This window comes from Ruditapes philippinarum, unplaced genomic scaffold (assembly GCF_026571515.1).
Source record: "Ruditapes philippinarum isolate M1 unplaced genomic scaffold, ASM2657151v2 ctg147_1_1_1_1, whole genome shotgun sequence".
In the NCBI taxonomy this organism is placed as follows: domain Eukaryota; kingdom Metazoa; phylum Mollusca; class Bivalvia; order Venerida; family Veneridae; genus Ruditapes; species Ruditapes philippinarum.
In genome coordinates this window covers 473,405-491,559 of record NW_026863615.1, presented here as the reverse complement: position 1 = coordinate 491,559, position 18,155 = coordinate 473,405, and the positions used below count along the sequence as shown (strand labels likewise).

Genomic DNA, 18,155 nt, shown 5'->3' with positions numbered 1-18,155 from the left:
ATATAGAAGACACTATAGTAAAACATGATAAAACCATCTTGAAAATATTGACACAATCTTTAGAAGTTGTAAGCACTGACACATCAAATTAATATAAATGAGATGAACTAATAGGTAATTTTATCATTACTAACAGCTCTGCATGGAAAATTGAATTCCTTATTACTTTGTGAATTTTCAGACTGTGTATAGTACATTTTAATCATTAGCCACACAAGAGAAACACAATTATAGAAAAGCACCTAAAGTTAGTTAATTAAAATTCATGTTTTAAACCAGTCTAAGAATATATACGATATGAAGTTTAATGAACTTATGGAATTAAAAGTCTTTGGTTGGTCAATAAAGTTAAAAGATTAAATGAGCCGAGCCATGACAAAACCAACATAATGCATTTGCCAACAGCATGGATCCAGACCAACCTGCGCATCCGAGAAACTGGTAGCAAATAGCTGGTCACAAACGCATTATGTTGGTTTTGTCATGGTGCAGCTAAAATATTATTGAAGCATGAAATATTATTGAAGCCAGTTAGAGAGATGTGGTGATATTTTACCTCCAGTTTTTGGTATGTGGCGGCCCCTGTTGTACTCTCAGGAGAGAGTACCTGGCAGCTGACATAGCCAAACCTCGTATACCATCTCCCCATTCCTTCTCAGCACTGAAAACACGTATCATATAAAATTATAATTGAGCTGCATCACAACAAAACCAACATAATGCGTTTGCGAACAGCGTGGATCCAGACCAGCCTGCGCATCCGCGCAGTCTTATCAGGATCCATGCTGTTCGCTTACCAACTCTTTTACAAGTAGAGAAACGCAGCATGGATCCTGATCAGACTGCGCAGGCTGGTCTGGATCCATACTGATCGCATACGCACTATGTTGGTTTTGTCATGACGCGGCTCATATTATCACAGTAAAAAATAATTTTCAATATATACTTAAGAATAATGAATTGGTCCTATTTCAAACCCAGTTGATGGTGATAAAATATTATATTTCAAGCAACTTAATCAATGAACTAAAGAATGTTGTTTTTTTTTAGATTTGTACTTATACAGGATATTGTACCTGTGAGTTAGATCACTATAAAACTATTACATTTAGAAAGGTCAACTGACATGCCATACTAATAAATCAATTACAATTTCATTCAAGTCACTTGGCTAAGATCATTGACAGACAAATCCAAAAATTACTTTCCTTTTTCTAGTATTATTGCAATTAAACATGTATAATACAAAAATGCATTTAAAACTGAAGTTATGGCAAACTTAAATTTCACCTTGTTTTAACATTAAGATAAATTCAACAACTTCTAAGTTGTACTAAATCTATGAAATAATTAAATATGAAAAGCACAAAGTTGATCACACCAGAAAATAAAATCTTGGTTGGTCTTTTATAGTCTACTTACCCTTTATATTCAATGTACTTGTAGACAAATGCTGCTATAGCCATGGCAGTGATAGCATAATACCAGCTGGATATAAACATCAATACCACACATAGTCCTAGACCTACTAATGATAGAGTCCTGAAAATACAAGATCAAACAGTGATATAAATAAGGTCAAGGTCAGTTCAACCTTTCAAAAGGTCTTGTCCAAAATGTTGTTTTATCAAAGTATGAAGATAATCAATTAAATTTTATTAATTACCAACAAGTCAATTAAAGCAAAGATCTGTGAAAATTCAATTATTTAACCTTCAAGGTCAAGGTCATAAAAGAGCCAAGGTCAATTTGAGTTTGATATTCATAAATATGTTATCCTAAAGAATATTCTGTTATAATATGAAGTCAATCCATTTAATAATAACAAAGTTACAGACAGTTTCAGCAAAAAAAAATATGAAAATTTAAATAATTTTACCTTCAAAGTCAAGGTCATTAATGAGTGATGGTCAAGGTCTGTTTGATAACTTAAAGGGCTATCTTGAAAGATTATTATACTTAAGTCTGAAGACAATCCTTTCAAAAAATTACAAAGTTATGCCTCTTTAAATAAAGTCTTTATTATTATTATTATTATTATAGCAAAAAACAAGCAAAACTTCGTTATTTGACCTTGAATGTCAAGGTCATTCATGGATGAAGGTTAAGGTTAGTCTAGTCTACTGAAAGGTCTTGTTCCAAGGGTTATTGTGGATAGTATGAAGACAATACACCAAGAACTTAAAAAGTTATGATCAAGGTATAAGTTTGCGGACGGCAACGGCAACGCCACCATGACTGTTAAAATACCTCTATGTTTTTTTTTAAAAAAGTTGAGCTAATAACTTAAAAAAAAAAGTAAACTCACCAATGGTAGAATTTAAACCTTGGTCTCCAACTAGGAGTCCTCAACAGGGTCTGCAGTGCACATGCCATATTCACAAAACCATAACACATCAGGAAAAACCTGAAAATATCATCAAAATTTTAAATATTTTTTCTTTTGTTGGCTGATTCACAGAAAATATAAAATAAAATTTAAAACAAATATCTATGACTTTACAGTACAATACATAAATGTTCGTCATTAAAGCAAATAATCACAGATATAAGTAGAAATTTAAACTCATCTACAAATAGATACACAGTCTCTAGATAGTCTTTATAAACCCCTTACCAATTAAAATCTTCACCAAAATCTATATTGTCATAAAATCTCGCTGAAATTTCATTATATTTTGTTTACAGACATCAATCTGTCATACATAAAATATTTCAAAGTCTAGAATCTGATTCTTTATCACAAACTGTCACTTTAAATCAAGACTAACTGTCGTCTTCTAACGAAAATAAGTATTTATCATCTAATTTTTGTCAAAGAGAAATTTGTAGATGAAACAAAACAATTGGAGCTAACCAATATAACATGGCATCATTTGAAGCTAATTGTTTTTCTCTCTAAAACATTATTCTTTATAGAAAAGTCAATAATCTACAAATGAATTCTAATGACATTATGATTTAGTTTATATAACATTGTGATATCTGATGTAATAACATGTGATCATTTGATATTCTTGGAAAAACAAGTTTTACCCAAGAAATAATCCTATCACTGTAACAGTATATCTAGATGTGTTCAATCAGTAGAATATAATACACAAGTTATCTCATACATTACTGGCTTCCAAATAATAGCTGATTATATTGGGTATAAACATTTTAAGCAGGTTATACTGTCCTATATATAGAGCGGCTCTGGTTCTATTGCCTATATTTACAGTTTTATAATACTGCACGTTTGTAATGTCGCTTTTCATTGGATAATCGTGACGTTTATATAGTTTTATATGCACAGCTGTTGTCGATTCATGAAGAAATCTTATTTTTTTCTCTAAAAAATGATGTTTGCTGTATTATAAATTCATTATAAAGATTGTTGACAGGTTATATGGCTGTATATAAACGGCTGTTTGCAATATAACCCTCGCCTAGCGGCTCGGGTTATATTTACAAATAGCCGTTTATATAGGGTCATATAACCTGTCAACAATCTTTATAACTAATAATATAACATGTCAGGAATATTCACAATAAACTTTTAATAAAGCAAAACTTCCTTTACAGGAAAAAAAAAGTGAGATTTCTTCATAAATTGACAGCAGCTGTGTATATAAAACTATATATCAAGATTATCCAACGAAAAGTGATGTTACAAACAAGCAGTATTATAATAGTGAATAGTAAGTAACCTTTCATACCCAGGCAGGAAATACAGCAGACATATGCCAGGCTAGCTCGTACTTATGTACACTGTCAGTAACTCAAATCTTGGAATTTTAATAATGAAAACTCTTTTACAATAAACAGTTCCAATGGTTAAAGTGCAAGATGACCATAAGGCAAGTCAGTTGAGTTATTGTTAAAATTGGAGCTATCACATGAAACAACTTACATAGTTATAACAGGTGCGACCACATCTAGATTTGCTATGAGGATCCCTATTTCAGATATAGCCAGTGTTAGTAATAATGCTCTGAAAGGTTCTCCTCGCTTGGTGGTCACAGAGAAAAAGTTGATCACTGGAATTACTCCATCCATAGCAATGGCCTGTAACAACCTTGGTGCTCCTGAAAACAAGAAACAATGTGTTTGGTTAAACATAAATGTCCCCCTGAAAAGCAAATCATTTAGCAAATGTTTCATTAAATGCAGGGGTCATAACTCCTGAAATTGGTTTTTATAAGTGGGCCATTAAACTTACTATACTACATTTTTTTAATGTTCATTTTCAATCTGGACAAAACCAATGATTAGTGATAGGGAAAATTTCATGATATGTATTTATCGATTAGTGAACAGTGATCAGATGACATGAATGAGCTCCCTTGGGTAGAATATGATGCTACCAGCAGATTAAGGGTTAAAATGTCAATGGTCAGTGCTACTTGAAGCAGAAAAATATCAAACTTGATGAATAAAATATAAACCTATACGCTACATTCAGAACAGAGTGAATAGTTTATAACACTAAAATAGCTGAAATTTTTTGTTACTTCACACACTAATAACTAGCAATCAATATCAATTTTTGTCAGTAAATTTATGAACTGCCAGCATTTTGTTGGTGAAAAATACATGTATTCAAACACCAAAACAATTTTTCACTCAAAAAAGTTCTGGAAAAGGAAAATTACAAGAGAAAAATGACACACTTATAAACTTTGACAATGCCATTATCTTATCCTCTTCTTTCATAATTTTGTTGTAATGTGGTGGTATAAATCATTTTGCATTTTAATTTTCATAAATTGTATTTTCCCATTACAAGATACAGGTTCCTTTACAAAAGTGAACTTTTTGCAATTCATAAAAAAATATCCCTTACAATCTCACAGAAATTATGCTATAAAAATCTTCAGCAGCAAATTGTCACTCAAAATTTAACAAGTCTATTATGGACTATAATATTCATGTCTTAAATGCAACATGATAGGTCATCAATCACTCTTTAAAATTTTCCAGACCAATTCTATTTTCTGTCTTCAAAGTGACAACTTGTTATGATATATAGGGAGATACGTTTTTAGGAAAAGACACCGCACCCATATATAGAAATAAACTATCTATGACAATATATTACATTTATTTTCTTGAATGATTGGATTTTAACTTAATGGCTATATTTGTAATATAATTAGAAACAACATATTGCAAGTCATGTCTGAAGATGAATTATATTGTACTTGAAAATATTACTATTTTTTATAATGATTTTTAGAACGTTCTTTGAGTTTAGTGATTTGTATTTTGTGTTGTTGAACCTATCTTTAAAAGAAAATCTTTGAAAACAATCAAAGTAACTCTTGTTCTAGCATTTTAGTAATCATCTAGTTGGGTGTCTCTATAACAACGGCAGCCATCTTTATTAAAAATCGTAAATCAAACCTAAAATTGCCATTAAAAGCCATTTTGCTCTATAACTAACTGTTCAATAAAGAAAATAAAATGGTGGTCTTTAGAGACATTGTTTGTCTGTATTCAGAGATTAAGGGTGGTCTTCAGCACATGTTTAACTGTTTTTTAAATATAAACTGCTCTTTTTTCCTGGAAAATCTTTTAAAACCAGGTAATAATTTTATGGTTATTATCATCAGTAACCTTTTAAACATCAACAATTTTAAAATCAAAATTTTCCAATAAAAATAATTTATAATATCAAAGATTACCTGTAAGTGACTGGAGACCTGCTCCAACAGTTGATAGGAAAGAGCCAATCAGAATCACCCATTTTGTCGGCCAAGCCAGGAACGCTACAACCAAACCTCCATCAATACTCTCACCAAGTCTGCAAATACCAAGTTTAATGTAACAACTTCATTATCTTGCATATCCATGAAACAAAACAAATGATTTCAGAACACTCAAACATAGAAATATTCATCAATTCTGCAAACATGAGAATGATTCAGTGCTTATAACAAGAGCTGTCACAGGAGACAGCGAAGCTCGACTAATAAAATACTGGACACAGTAAGGAGGACAAAACTATGAAAGAAAAATCAATTATGTATAATTATGTATTAAGTTATAGTAAAAAAATAACATTTGTTAACAAAAATTCCAAGATCAAGGGGAATAATTCTAGAAATAGTCATGCTAGAGTTATGGATCTTGCCACACAACATTTGTGTAATGATAAGAAATATATATATTTGAAGTTTGAAGTAGATACCTTAAAAAGTAAAGAAGTTATTATATTTCTTAAAGAAAATCCTAAGTTCAAAGAGAGATAAATCTGTAAATATTGCTTCAAGAGTTATGAACACTGTCACATAAAATGTATTGATGATAAGGAATAAGTATTTGAAGTTTGAGGTAGATACCTTTAAAAGTAAAAAAGTTAAAATAAAAAATAACATTTTTCTAGTAAATAAAATCTAAGTTTATGGGGAGATAATTATTGCAATATTGGTGCTAGAGTTATGAACCTTGTCACATAAGATGTGGATGATGATAACGTAAATATATTTGAAGTATGAAGTTGATCCCTTTAGAAATAAATAAGTTACAGTAAAAAATAATATTTTTTATGGAAAATTCTAAGTTCAAGGGGAGATAAATCTGAAAATATTGGTGCTAGAGTTATGAACCTTGTCACATAAGATGGGGAAGATGATAACGTAAATGTATTTGAAGTATGAGGTTGATCCCTTAGGAAATAAAGAAGAAACAGTAAGAAATATTATTTTTTGAGGAAAATTCTAAGTTCAAGGGGAGATAAATCTGAAAGTATTGGTGCTAGAGTTATGAACCTTGTCACATAAGATGGGGATGATGATAAGGTACATATATTTGAAGTATGAGGTTGATCCCTTAAGAAATAAAGAAGTATCAGTAAAAAATAGTATTTTTTAAGGAAAATTCTAAGTTCAAGGGGAGATAAATCTGAAAATATTGGTGCTAGAGTTATGAACCTTGTCACATAAGATGTGGTTGATGATAAGGAACATATATTTGAAGTTTGAAGTTGATACCTTAAGAAATGACAAAGTTATAGTGAAAAATATTTTACTGCACCAAAACTTTAATCTTAAATCTGGACGCGGACGCGGACGCCGACGCCGGGGCGAGTAGGACAGCTCTCCATATACTTCGTATAGTCGAGCTAAAAATAAGCTTAGAAACCATAATGAAATATGAAGGCATTTTGTCTCTGCTGAAACTTTACAGAAATGCACTTAAGACTTCTTTTGCTTTCACCCCTCTTTGTAAATATTTATATTGCATCACAGAAATATGAAGTTGACTGTAAAAACAGATACAGGATCTCATATTTGTAAGACAATACATAACATGTTCTTTATTTTGATTAAAAGGAAAGATGATTAAGGGAGAACCTGTATTCAAGGGAAATTGATACAAGTAGTTAAATGTTTTTAAAGTATTTGAACAATAGCTATAGGCAAGGTAGCGCACTGGACTATTCTTATTGCTTCATACATTTTGTAGTTATATTATGGAACCTGGATAATATAGAATTTTTTTTAATTCAAAAAGAGCCATAATTCTGTCAAAATCCATGTTAAGAGTTACAAGCCTTGGATAGTTACTTCTTATTGTGCTTTCAATAGCTCTCCCAATTTTCCCTAAAGTCCAGATGAAAATGGTATCAGTACAATCAGCTTTTTTTTGTAGTACAAAAAATAATAAGCTGCCAGCTTATAGTAATAAATATATGCAGCTGTACCAAGGCACTTCCTCAAATCTGAAATAATATCTCGACATGCACCTATGGTCTACCAGTATCTGCTGTGTAAGCCCTGAACCTCTAATAAAACAAGAGCCATGTCAACATGGCCATCCCCCGCCGAATGTGTTTGCTCATTGGAAGAATGTATATGTAGTAGAGCAGAATAATTCCATTTTAAGAGGTCTTTTGGTAATGAAAACTGATGGCTATAGTGATTACAGATTTGAAACCTATGTGAATACTGATGGCTGAAAATAACAAAGGGCAATAACTGAAAAAAAATGCAGGGTAGGTTATCATTCTTGTGTGCTGCATCCCTCCTCAGTAAAATCTATCCACCTATGAAGTTTCAAGTTGATACCTCAAATACTTTTTGAGAAAAAAATTGAATTGAAAAATTAAGTATGAAAAATAACAAAGGGCAATAACTCAAAAATTATAAAAGGTAGAGTTATCATTCTTGTGCACTGCACACCTCCTGAGTGAGATCTATGCACCTAATATCATAAGTTTCATAATGATATCTCAAAGGCCTTTTGAGTTATGCTCTGGACAAAAATTAATTTTGAAAAATAAAAAAGGGCAATAACTAAACAATTATGCAGGGTAGAGTTATTGTTCTTGTGCACAATGAGATTCATCCACCTATGAAGTTTCAAGTTGATACCTCAAATACTTTTTGAGATAAGCTCCGGACAAAATAGTATGAAAAAGATACAAAGGGCAATAACTAAAAAATTGTACAGGGAAGAGTTATCATTCTTGTGCACAGCTTTCCTCCTCAATAAAATCTATCCACCTATGACATTTCATGTTGACATCTCAAACACTTTTGAGTTATGCTCCACTCGGGTGAAAAATTAGGTATGAAAAATAACAAAGGGCAATAACTCAAAAATTATGAAAGGTAGAGTTATCATTCTTGTGCACTGCACACCTCCTGAGTGAGATCTATGCACCTATGAAGTTTCATTTTGATATCTCAAAGGCTTTTTGAGTTATGCTCTGGACAAAAATTAATTTTGAAAAATAACAAAGGGCAATAACTCAAAAATAATGCAGGGTAGAGTTATCATTCTTGTGCAATGCACTCCTCCTCAATGAGATCCATCCACCTATGACGTTTCAAGTTCATACCTCAAATACTTTTTGAGATAAGCTCTGGACAAAATAGCATGAAAAAGAACAAAGGGCATTTCATGTTGATATCTCAAAAACTTTTTGAGTTTTGCTCCACTCAGGTGAAAAATTAAGTATGAAAAATAACAAAGGGCAATAACTCAAAAATTATGACAGGTAGAGTTATCATTCTTGTGCACTGCACACCTCCTGAGTGAGATATATGCACCTATAAAGTTTCATGTTGATATCTCATTGGCTTTTGGAGTTATGCTCTGGACAAAAATCAATTTTGAAAAATAACAAAGGGCAATAACTCAAAAATTATGCAGGGTAGAGTTATCATTCTTGTGCACTGCACTCCTCCTCAATGAGGTCTATCCACCTATGAAGTTTCAAGTTGATAACTCAAATACTTTTAGAGATATGCTGCGGACAAAAACGGAAGGTCGGACGGACGGACGGAGACTATTTCTATATCCCCCGCCGCCTTTTCGGCGGGGGATAACAAGAGCCATGTCAAGATGGCCATCCCCCACCGAATGTGTTTGCTCACTGGAAGAATGTATATGTAGTAGAGCAGATAATTCAATTTTAATATGTCTTTTGGTAATGAAAACTGATGACTGAAGTGATTACAGATTTGAAGCCTATATGAATACTAATGGCTGAAAATAACAAAGGGCAATAACTGAAAAAATAATGCAGGGTAGGTTATCATTCTTGTGTTCTGCACCCCTCCTCAGTAAAATCTATCCACCTATGAAGTTTCAAGTTGATACCTCAAATCCTTTTTGAGATAAGCTCCGGACAAAATAGTATGAAAAAGAACAAAGGGCAATAACTCAAATATTTTATAGGGAAGAGTTATCATTCTTGCGCACAGCATTCCTCCTCAATAAGATCTATCCACCTATGACATTTCATGTTGACATCTCAAACACTTTTTGAGTTATGCTCCACTCAGGTGAAAAATTAAGTATGAAAAATAACAAAGGGCAATAACTAAAAAATTATGAAAGGTAGAGTTATCATTCTTGTGCACTGCACACCTCCTGAGTGAGATCTATGCACCTATGAAGTTTCATGTTGATATCTCAAAAGCTTTTTGAGTTATGCTCTGGACAAAAATTAATTTTGAACAAGAGGGCCATGATGGCACTGAGGTCGCTCACCTGTATATAGGCCCCAGGAGCGGGGCCAGTTTAAACCCCAGGGCTTTTATTTGAACAAACTTGGTAAACATCCATAAGAAGATATTTCATGCTAAACATCTAAGCTCTAGCTCATTGGGTTTTTTAAAAGAAGATTTTTAAGTTTTTACTATACACATATAGTTAAAAACAATGACACCCCTGGGGCGGGGCCAGATTTGACCCCAGGGCTTTTTTTTAAACAAACTTTGTAGACATTTACTAGAAGATGTTTCATGCTTAATATCTAAACTTTAGCTATTTGGGTTTTTTCAAAGAAGATTTTTTAAGTTTTTACGATATGCATATAGGGAAAATCAATGACCCCCCGGGGCGGGGCCAATTTTGACCCCAGGGCTATTATTTGAACAAACTTTGTAGACACTCACTAGAACATGTTTCATGCTTAATATCTAAACTCTAGCTATTTGGGTTTTTTCAAAGAAGTTTATTTAAGTTTTTGCTATACACATCTAAGGAAAATCAATGTCCCCCCGGGCGGGGCCAATTTTGACCCCAGGGATTTTATTTGAACAAACTTGGTAGACACCCATTAGAAGATGTTTCATGCTGAATATCTTAGCTCTAGCTCTTTGAGTTCTTTCAAAGAAGATTTTGTAAGTTTTTACTATATGCATATAGGGAAAATCAATGACCCCCTGGGGGCCAATTTTGACCCCAGGGCTTTTATTTGAACAAATTTGGTACACACTCATTAGAAGATGTTTCATGCTGAATATCTTAGCTCAAGCTCTTTGGGTTCTTTAAAAGAAGAATTTTTAAGTTTTTACTATATGCATATAGGGAAAAGCAATGACCCCCTGGGGCGGGGCCAATTTTGACCCCAGGGATTTTATTTGAACAAACTTGGTACACACTCATTAGAAGATGTTTCATGCTGAATATCTTAGCTCTAGCTCTTTGGGGTTCTTTAAAAGAAGAATTTTTAAGTTTTTACTATATGCATATAGGGAAAATCAATGACCCCCTGGGGCGGGGCCAATTTTGACCCCAGGGATTTTATTTGAACAAACTTGGTACACACTCATTAGAAGATGTTTCATGCTGAATATCTTAGCTCTAGCTCTTTGGGTTCTTTAAAAGAAGAATTTTTATGTTTTTGCTATATGCATATAGGGAAAATCAATGACCCCCTGGGGCGGGGCCAATTTTGACCCCAGGGATTTAATTGAACAAACTTGGTAGACACTCACTAGAAGATGTTTCATGCCAAATATCTAAGCTCTAGCTCATGGGTTTTTTTTAAAAGAAGATATTTAAAGTTTTTTCTTTCGGTTGCCATAGCAACCAGAGTTCTGCATGGAATTAAATTCTTTGAACAATTTTTAAAGGTGACCACCAAAGGAACATTCCTGTGAAGTTTGGATGAAATTGGCTTAGTGGTTTATGAGGAGATGTCATTTAAAGTAAAAGTTTACGGACGGACGGACGCCGGACGGACGCTGGACGAAAAGCGATCACAAAAGCTCACCCTGTCACTTTGTGACAGGTGAGCTAAAAATAACAAAGGGCAATAACTCAAAAATTATGCAGGGTAGAGTTATCATTCTTGTGCACTGCACTCCTCCTCAATGAGGTCTATCCACCTATGAAGTTTCAAGTTGATACCTCAAATACTTTTTGAGATAAGCTCCGGACAAAAATGTTGGATGGAAGGACGGACGGACGGAAGGAGACTATTTCTATATCCCCCGCCACCTTTCGGCGGGGGATAATAAAAGACATGGCAATTAAAAATTTTGCTCAATATTTACACAAGATCAAGATAATCAATATTTCAGGAAAGGATTCACTTACTTGTCCCTCAGTAAATCACCTTCTATTGTTCCAGCAAAGAAGAAAGTACATGTTATGTCTGATAATAAGGTCAAGGTCACTGTGTTACAAACATAAGGTAACGTTATTTTTCATCGGTATCCTGAATTTCTTAATTAGATATCAAGATTTGACATTGTGAAAACTGATGGCAAATTTTCGTATTAAACAAAGTTTCTGTCTTATTTTTGGGTATATCAGACATGAATCTCCTATATGTAGCAACTTTAGACAAATTGACTTTATCAAACAAAATTTATATACTAGTTTTATATCTTTGATTAAAAACATAAAATAATATATATCTTATTTGCCTACACTATGAATGATGCAGACTGTAAATCAATAAAAACATATACCGGTAATCTTTTCTAGAATTATAGACAATATTATATGTATAAGGCTGTAAAAAAGAGTGGGAAAGAGTGATAATTAGATTTTGTTGTGCAAGAAAGGCGATTTACAGATCCTATTCATTATTTATGGAATCAGAATGAATTTAAAATATCTATCATAAACAATGACAACTTATGTGAGCTTCATGGTATGATGGAAAATAAAATAGTTTCACTAGTTTTAGTGGATAGGTAAAATCTGTTTCAATGTAAAAATCAGAAGCTTAAAACCATAACAAAGCAACAAAACCAGAACAATGTTCAACCGTAACCTGTTATAATAACAGATTGTTAAAAGTTATTTGTCGACAAAAGTCATTTTCATTTCAGATGAAGTGGTTATAATAGACAGGTGTGACTGTATTTTTATATAGGTGTGACTGTATTTATACACAAGATAAAGGATACAGACAATACTGGTTGTTGTTATTGCTGACAATGTTCCTATTGGAATAGATTTCTGGGCATCCTCAAGGTCACCTGATCTGTTAGAACCAGCCATTATACCTGTAATATATATCACATTTTATTATATACATGCACTTATAAATGAAATATTGGGAAATATTGATGAAATTAGATGCATATTTTCATTTTCAATATTTTCAATGTAAAAATGTACTTTTCAATGCAGAGAAACATATTGAACAAGGTTACATATAAGGCAAATGTATGGATGGTAAGAAGTGCAAATGAAAATATTTTGTCTTCTAGAAGGAGACAGGTGAATGAATAAATCAATATAACAAATTTACTAAAACTTGGAATAGAATGTAAACACACAAATACATCAGCTTCAAAGACCAAAATTTGATTTTTACAAAATATCACTTTCTTGGCAAACCAGAATGTCTCAAATCAATTAAACTTGGAGGAGCTAGTTACATATTTCTATAAATTATATAATTTTCTTATCTCAGATGCATGTTCTTCAATGTAATCAATTATCACAATCTTCAATATATCTAAAAACAATTTCTCTCTAAAATGGACAAAAAAATCACCATCATATTCATGAGAGGTTTCAAATATTAATAATTGTAAGCTATCTGTTTTATACAGATTCATTTAATTTCTTTTAAATATTTGTCTGTTTTGATACATTATATGTTATTGTCAGGAAGACATTATAAAATATATCTACAGTACAACCTGTGTAGAGAGGCCATTTGTAGAGCAAAAACCTCTTTATAACAACTGTATCATTTCTTTCCAAAGTAAGACTTTACAATAAATTTAACCTCTGAAGAGCAATCATCTCTTTATAACAACTGTATCATTTCTTTCCAAAGTAAGACTTTACAATAAATTTAAGCTCTGAAGAGCAATCATCACTTTATAACAACTGTATCATATCTTTCCAAAGTAAGACTTTACAATAAATTTAAGCTCTGAAGAGCAATTACCTCTTTATAATAACTGTATCATTTCTTTCCAAAGTAAGACTTTACAATAACTTTAACCTCTGCAGAGCAAAAACCTTTTTATAACAACTGTATCATTACTTCCCAAAGTAAGACTTTACAATAAATTTGACCTCTGAAGAGCAATTACCTCTTTATAATAACTGTATCATTACTTCCCAAAGTAAGACTTTACAATAAATTTGACCTCTGAAGAGCGATTACCTCTTTATAACAACTGTATCATTTCTTCCAAAAGTAAGACTTAACAATAAATTTAACCTCTGCAGAGCAATTACCCCAGTATAACAACTGTATCATTTCTTCCCAAAGTAAGACTTTACAATAAATATAACCTCTGAAGAGCAATTACCTCTTTATAACAACTGTATCATTTCTTTCCAAAGTAAGACTTTACAATAAATTTAAGCTCTGAAGAGCAATCATCACTTTATAACAACTGTATCATATCTTTCCAAAGTAAGACTTTACAATAAATTTAAGCTCTGAAGAGCAATTACCTCTTTATAATAACTGTATCATTTCTTTCCAAAGTAAGACTTTACAATAAATTTAACCTCTGAAGAGCAATTACCTCTTTATAATAACTGTATCATTTCTTCCCAAAGTAAGACTTTACAATAAATTTAACCTCTGAAGAGCAATCATCTCTTTATAACAACTGTATCATTTCTTCCCAAAGTAAGACTTTACAATAAATTTAACCTCTGCAGAGCAATCATCACTTTATAACAACTGCATCATTTCTTCCCAAAGTAAGACTTTACAATAAATTTAACTTATGAAGAGCAATCACCTCTTTACAACAACTGTATCATTTCTTTCCAAAGTAAGACTTTACAATAAATTTAACCTCTGCAGAACAATTGCCTCTACGCAAGAACCAGCTTCTTTATCTCCAAAAAGGGCATTGCTCTGCAGAGGTTAAAAAAACACAATGAAAATGTATACACAAATGGTGGCATAATAAGGAGTTTAATTCAATGTTTTCCTTCATAAAAAATCATAAAATGCAGACAGAAAAAACTATCTTGTAAAATATTCCAATACTAAGACAACTGTTCCAACTCTAAGACAACAATATAAAGATAATTGTATTCCTTTTCTGGCATGCCTATCTTTTATAGAAAATTCAAGAAAATGTAACAATTATTTGATAACATCAATTCAATTATATAAAAGTAAATGTGTATACATAATGTAAATTTGCTGCACTTTTTTTTTAAATTTAACCATTTATTCATGAAATGTCAGTACCTCAATCAAGCTAATTGAACATCAAAGTTTTGTTTAATTGAAAATGGCATCAACAACAATCAGTAGCTTTGGTTGTTGTTATATACTAAAAGATACTGTAATATAACTTGCTGTTAAAGCAATGGCACTGGTCAATGGTGTCTATATATCATATTCAGATATATTTCTAAGCAAGTCTTATTCCATCTTTAATATCTTTACCACAAAATAATATTATTAGCTTGTTTTCTTATTGTATATTTCTGCCAACTTTATAAATTCTTTATTTTGCAGTTGTTTTAGGGAAGGAAATATAAAATGATTCACACCAGTGGCAATGAATTATCTTTTGATATTTTTATATATCTATCCCTAAAGATTGTGTTAGCACTTCCACAGAGTTGTTTGTAGAAATCTCAGACTTATCAATCATATAATATTGTAAATAATAACGAAAATTCATAAAGTAAGAAAGCCGGAAAAGATTTATGAATTCATTCATTTTAATTCCAAACTAAGTTTCATTTTGTCTGTCCATGCCGACAGCGTGACCGAATGTAATTTCTACACACAAATGATTTATCACATAGCAACATCTCAAATTTTCAGAAAGCCGTCAATTTATTCTGTTATTCCTCTCTTTCAATTAAGTACAAGAAGGTACAATCACATGTTAACATTAGACCATAAATAACTTCACACAGGGTGTATTAATAATGTATTTTGTTGCAACCTTCATGTCACAATGAATTCTGTCAGAAAATGCAAAATACTCATCCATTAATAACAGAATGTGTTTTCTTAATTTGGTCCTCGATTTTTTGTCTGCTGACTTTCTAAACATTAACTGGTTCAACAATTTTGTCAGTGAAAGAAAATTTTCTAGGAAATGTAAAAAAATAACATGACTGAAAAAAAAACAACAATCATGAAACAAGGGTGTATATAGACCTGGCCCTAATAGTAAAATAATAATTATGAAATAATAAAAATGATAATAAAATAATAAAAATGATAATAAAATTATAATAAGAATAAAGAATAAAAATAAACATTTTTTACATAGGCAACACAGTTAAGCATGCTAAGTCTTCCATCCATACATTTGCTGTTGCTCTTCAAATTTTGTATTTTGATACTGAAATCCTTAAAACTTTGAATGAAATGTTACAAAAGTCAATGCAAGGCAAATTTATTACACATTTTCAGAAGGTTAAGAAACTGTTAACACACATGCTGAGATAATCTGCAGAACAATTTTCCAGGAAGTCACTGACGGTCAGCTATCATTTTATGTAGGACTGCATGTGTGAATTTAGCACTCCCAAACCTGACTATATATTTACTTAATAGTTAAAGCCCAATAAATTATGCACTTTAGTTAAATACAAGTTACATTATCTGAACGACTATAAAATAGATAGTTTCGAGAGCTAGAGATTGTGCCAATAAACTTGAAAAAACTGTTTACTGAATAATTTAAACCTTATAAAACATGCGCTATTTTAAGCTCCCATGATACCAGAATGCTAGTTAAAATCCTAAATGTATAGGATTATTGTACAGACTCCAGAAAGCTCTATGATGACTGTTTTAAGCTAAACAAAGTCATTTTCAGGCTGTAAGAATATTGTTAGTCTTTGTTATACAAATGGGTGACTTAGTAAATGCTTTCTTATCAGCATTAAGACATGACCTTTGCCCATTAAAGCCTTATTTTTTTACACTATATTTGATTCAGTTAATAAATCAGTCATTTCTAAAACTTAATAAACTAGCCTTAAAAACATTAAATAAAGCTTTATTTTTACTATTATTTCAAAGTCATTTTAATTAAAAACTGCTAATTTACAAATTTATATAATGAAACTGTCATGATTTAATTTTGTTACTTGTAAGGCTTTCAAAGGCATTTTTTCTTAAATATTTTTAAGAAGTGAGGGGAAAATGATTCTTAAAAGTCAACAACCTTAGACGCATTTCTAAAACTTAGCATGCAACAGTGTATTGGCTATATGACTGCTTGAACAAGCAGGCCTGCTAGGCTATGTCAAGATGACAAAGGCATAGCATCAAGACAATTTGCCCGCAAATATACCATCCATAAATAGGCTCAATCAAACCAAGCCTGCAGCATTTTCAATTTTGTTGTTCTGGGCGTTCTTTAGGGATTCTTTTTTCTCTAATTATTTTTAACTCTCCAAGACTATAAATTACCTGTGACAGACGGGAAGTAGATGGCCAGTAGAACCATGAAAGATGACGTGATATCTGCAATAATTTCACCACGATCACGGTCTCCTGCAATCTTCTGTCCTATTATGTTACCAGAATACGTGTACTTGTTGTGTAAATTATCTGGAAAGTCAATTAATATTTTGTACAGTGAGAAATGAAGCACATAAAGTTTTGTTAAACAGTATATCGTTTGAGTTTGAGGAGGTACTGTAAAATCATTATTATTCGTGGGGCATTAATTTTCGTGGTTTTCTAGGGTAGTTCAATCCACGAATTTAAGATCTGACGAAATTTTTATCTGAACAAGTACTTCTTGGCATGTCTCTATTCTACATATTACAAACATGCATCAGCGCTTTTCCGCCGATTTTTGTGTAATGAATGCCCAGAGGCAAGGATTAAATTTATTGACAAGCGCTGTGTGCTACGTAAAGATATGTACATGCGGTAAGTAAAATGCATGGCGATTAAGTGTAAGATTACTTTGTATTAGGTTATTTATTTTATTTTTTTTCACAAGAAATTGAAAATCACGAATTTAAGAATCCACGAAAATGCCCATTTTGATAAAACCACCAAATTTCATGCCCATGAATATAAGTGAATTCGTAGTATACCATAAAAGGATTATTAGAAGAGTACCTCCAACCTATTACATGTATTTGTTTTTGGCTCTTAAAGAGTTTACTAGAATGGATCACACCTGACTTAACGATGCCTCGTGAGGTTCCAATATAGTAAAATCCACTCAACTACAAGCTTGTAGTCAAGATATATAAATTAAAGCCCTTTTATATCAATCAATAAAGTTCCCTACACCTTACTAAAGCCACTCTTTGATAAAAAACTTTAAGCCTCTAGATTTCTATAAAAACAAGAGCTGTCAGTAGGACAGCAACACTCGACTATTCTTAGTGCTTGATAGTAAAAAAGGCCTTGATTAAAAGGTAAAATTTTCTCAGAAAAGAAAAAGGCAAAATTTTTCTTTAAATCCATATTACAGTTATAGGCCTTGGAGAGA

The 18,155-nt window shown here is 31.9% G+C and overlaps 1 protein-coding gene across 4 annotated transcripts in view; it reads right to left on the bottom strand.

Annotated features, from left to right (window-relative positions):
• Nucleotides 1-18,155, bottom strand: part of LOC132722731 (solute carrier family 12 member 6-like) — a 101,449-nt gene that overhangs the window by 18,009 nt on the left and 65,285 nt on the right. For all 4 annotated transcript variants that reach the window (XM_060707271.1, XM_060707272.1, XM_060707269.1 and 1 more), the window contains 8 exons: nucleotides 17,114-17,254; nucleotides 12,645-12,743; nucleotides 11,824-11,881; nucleotides 5,670-5,788; nucleotides 3,896-4,070; nucleotides 2,309-2,407; nucleotides 1,423-1,542; nucleotides 557-661 (listed from right to left, as the gene is read on the bottom strand). In XM_060707271.1, coding sequence (XP_060563254.1) covers nucleotides 557-661; nucleotides 1,423-1,542; nucleotides 2,309-2,407; nucleotides 3,896-4,070; nucleotides 5,670-5,788; nucleotides 11,824-11,881; nucleotides 12,645-12,743; nucleotides 17,114-17,254 — 916 coding nt within the window. The remainder of the gene's footprint in view (nucleotides 1-556; nucleotides 662-1,422; nucleotides 1,543-2,308; nucleotides 2,408-3,895; nucleotides 4,071-5,669; nucleotides 5,789-11,823; nucleotides 11,882-12,644; nucleotides 12,744-17,113; nucleotides 17,255-18,155) is intronic.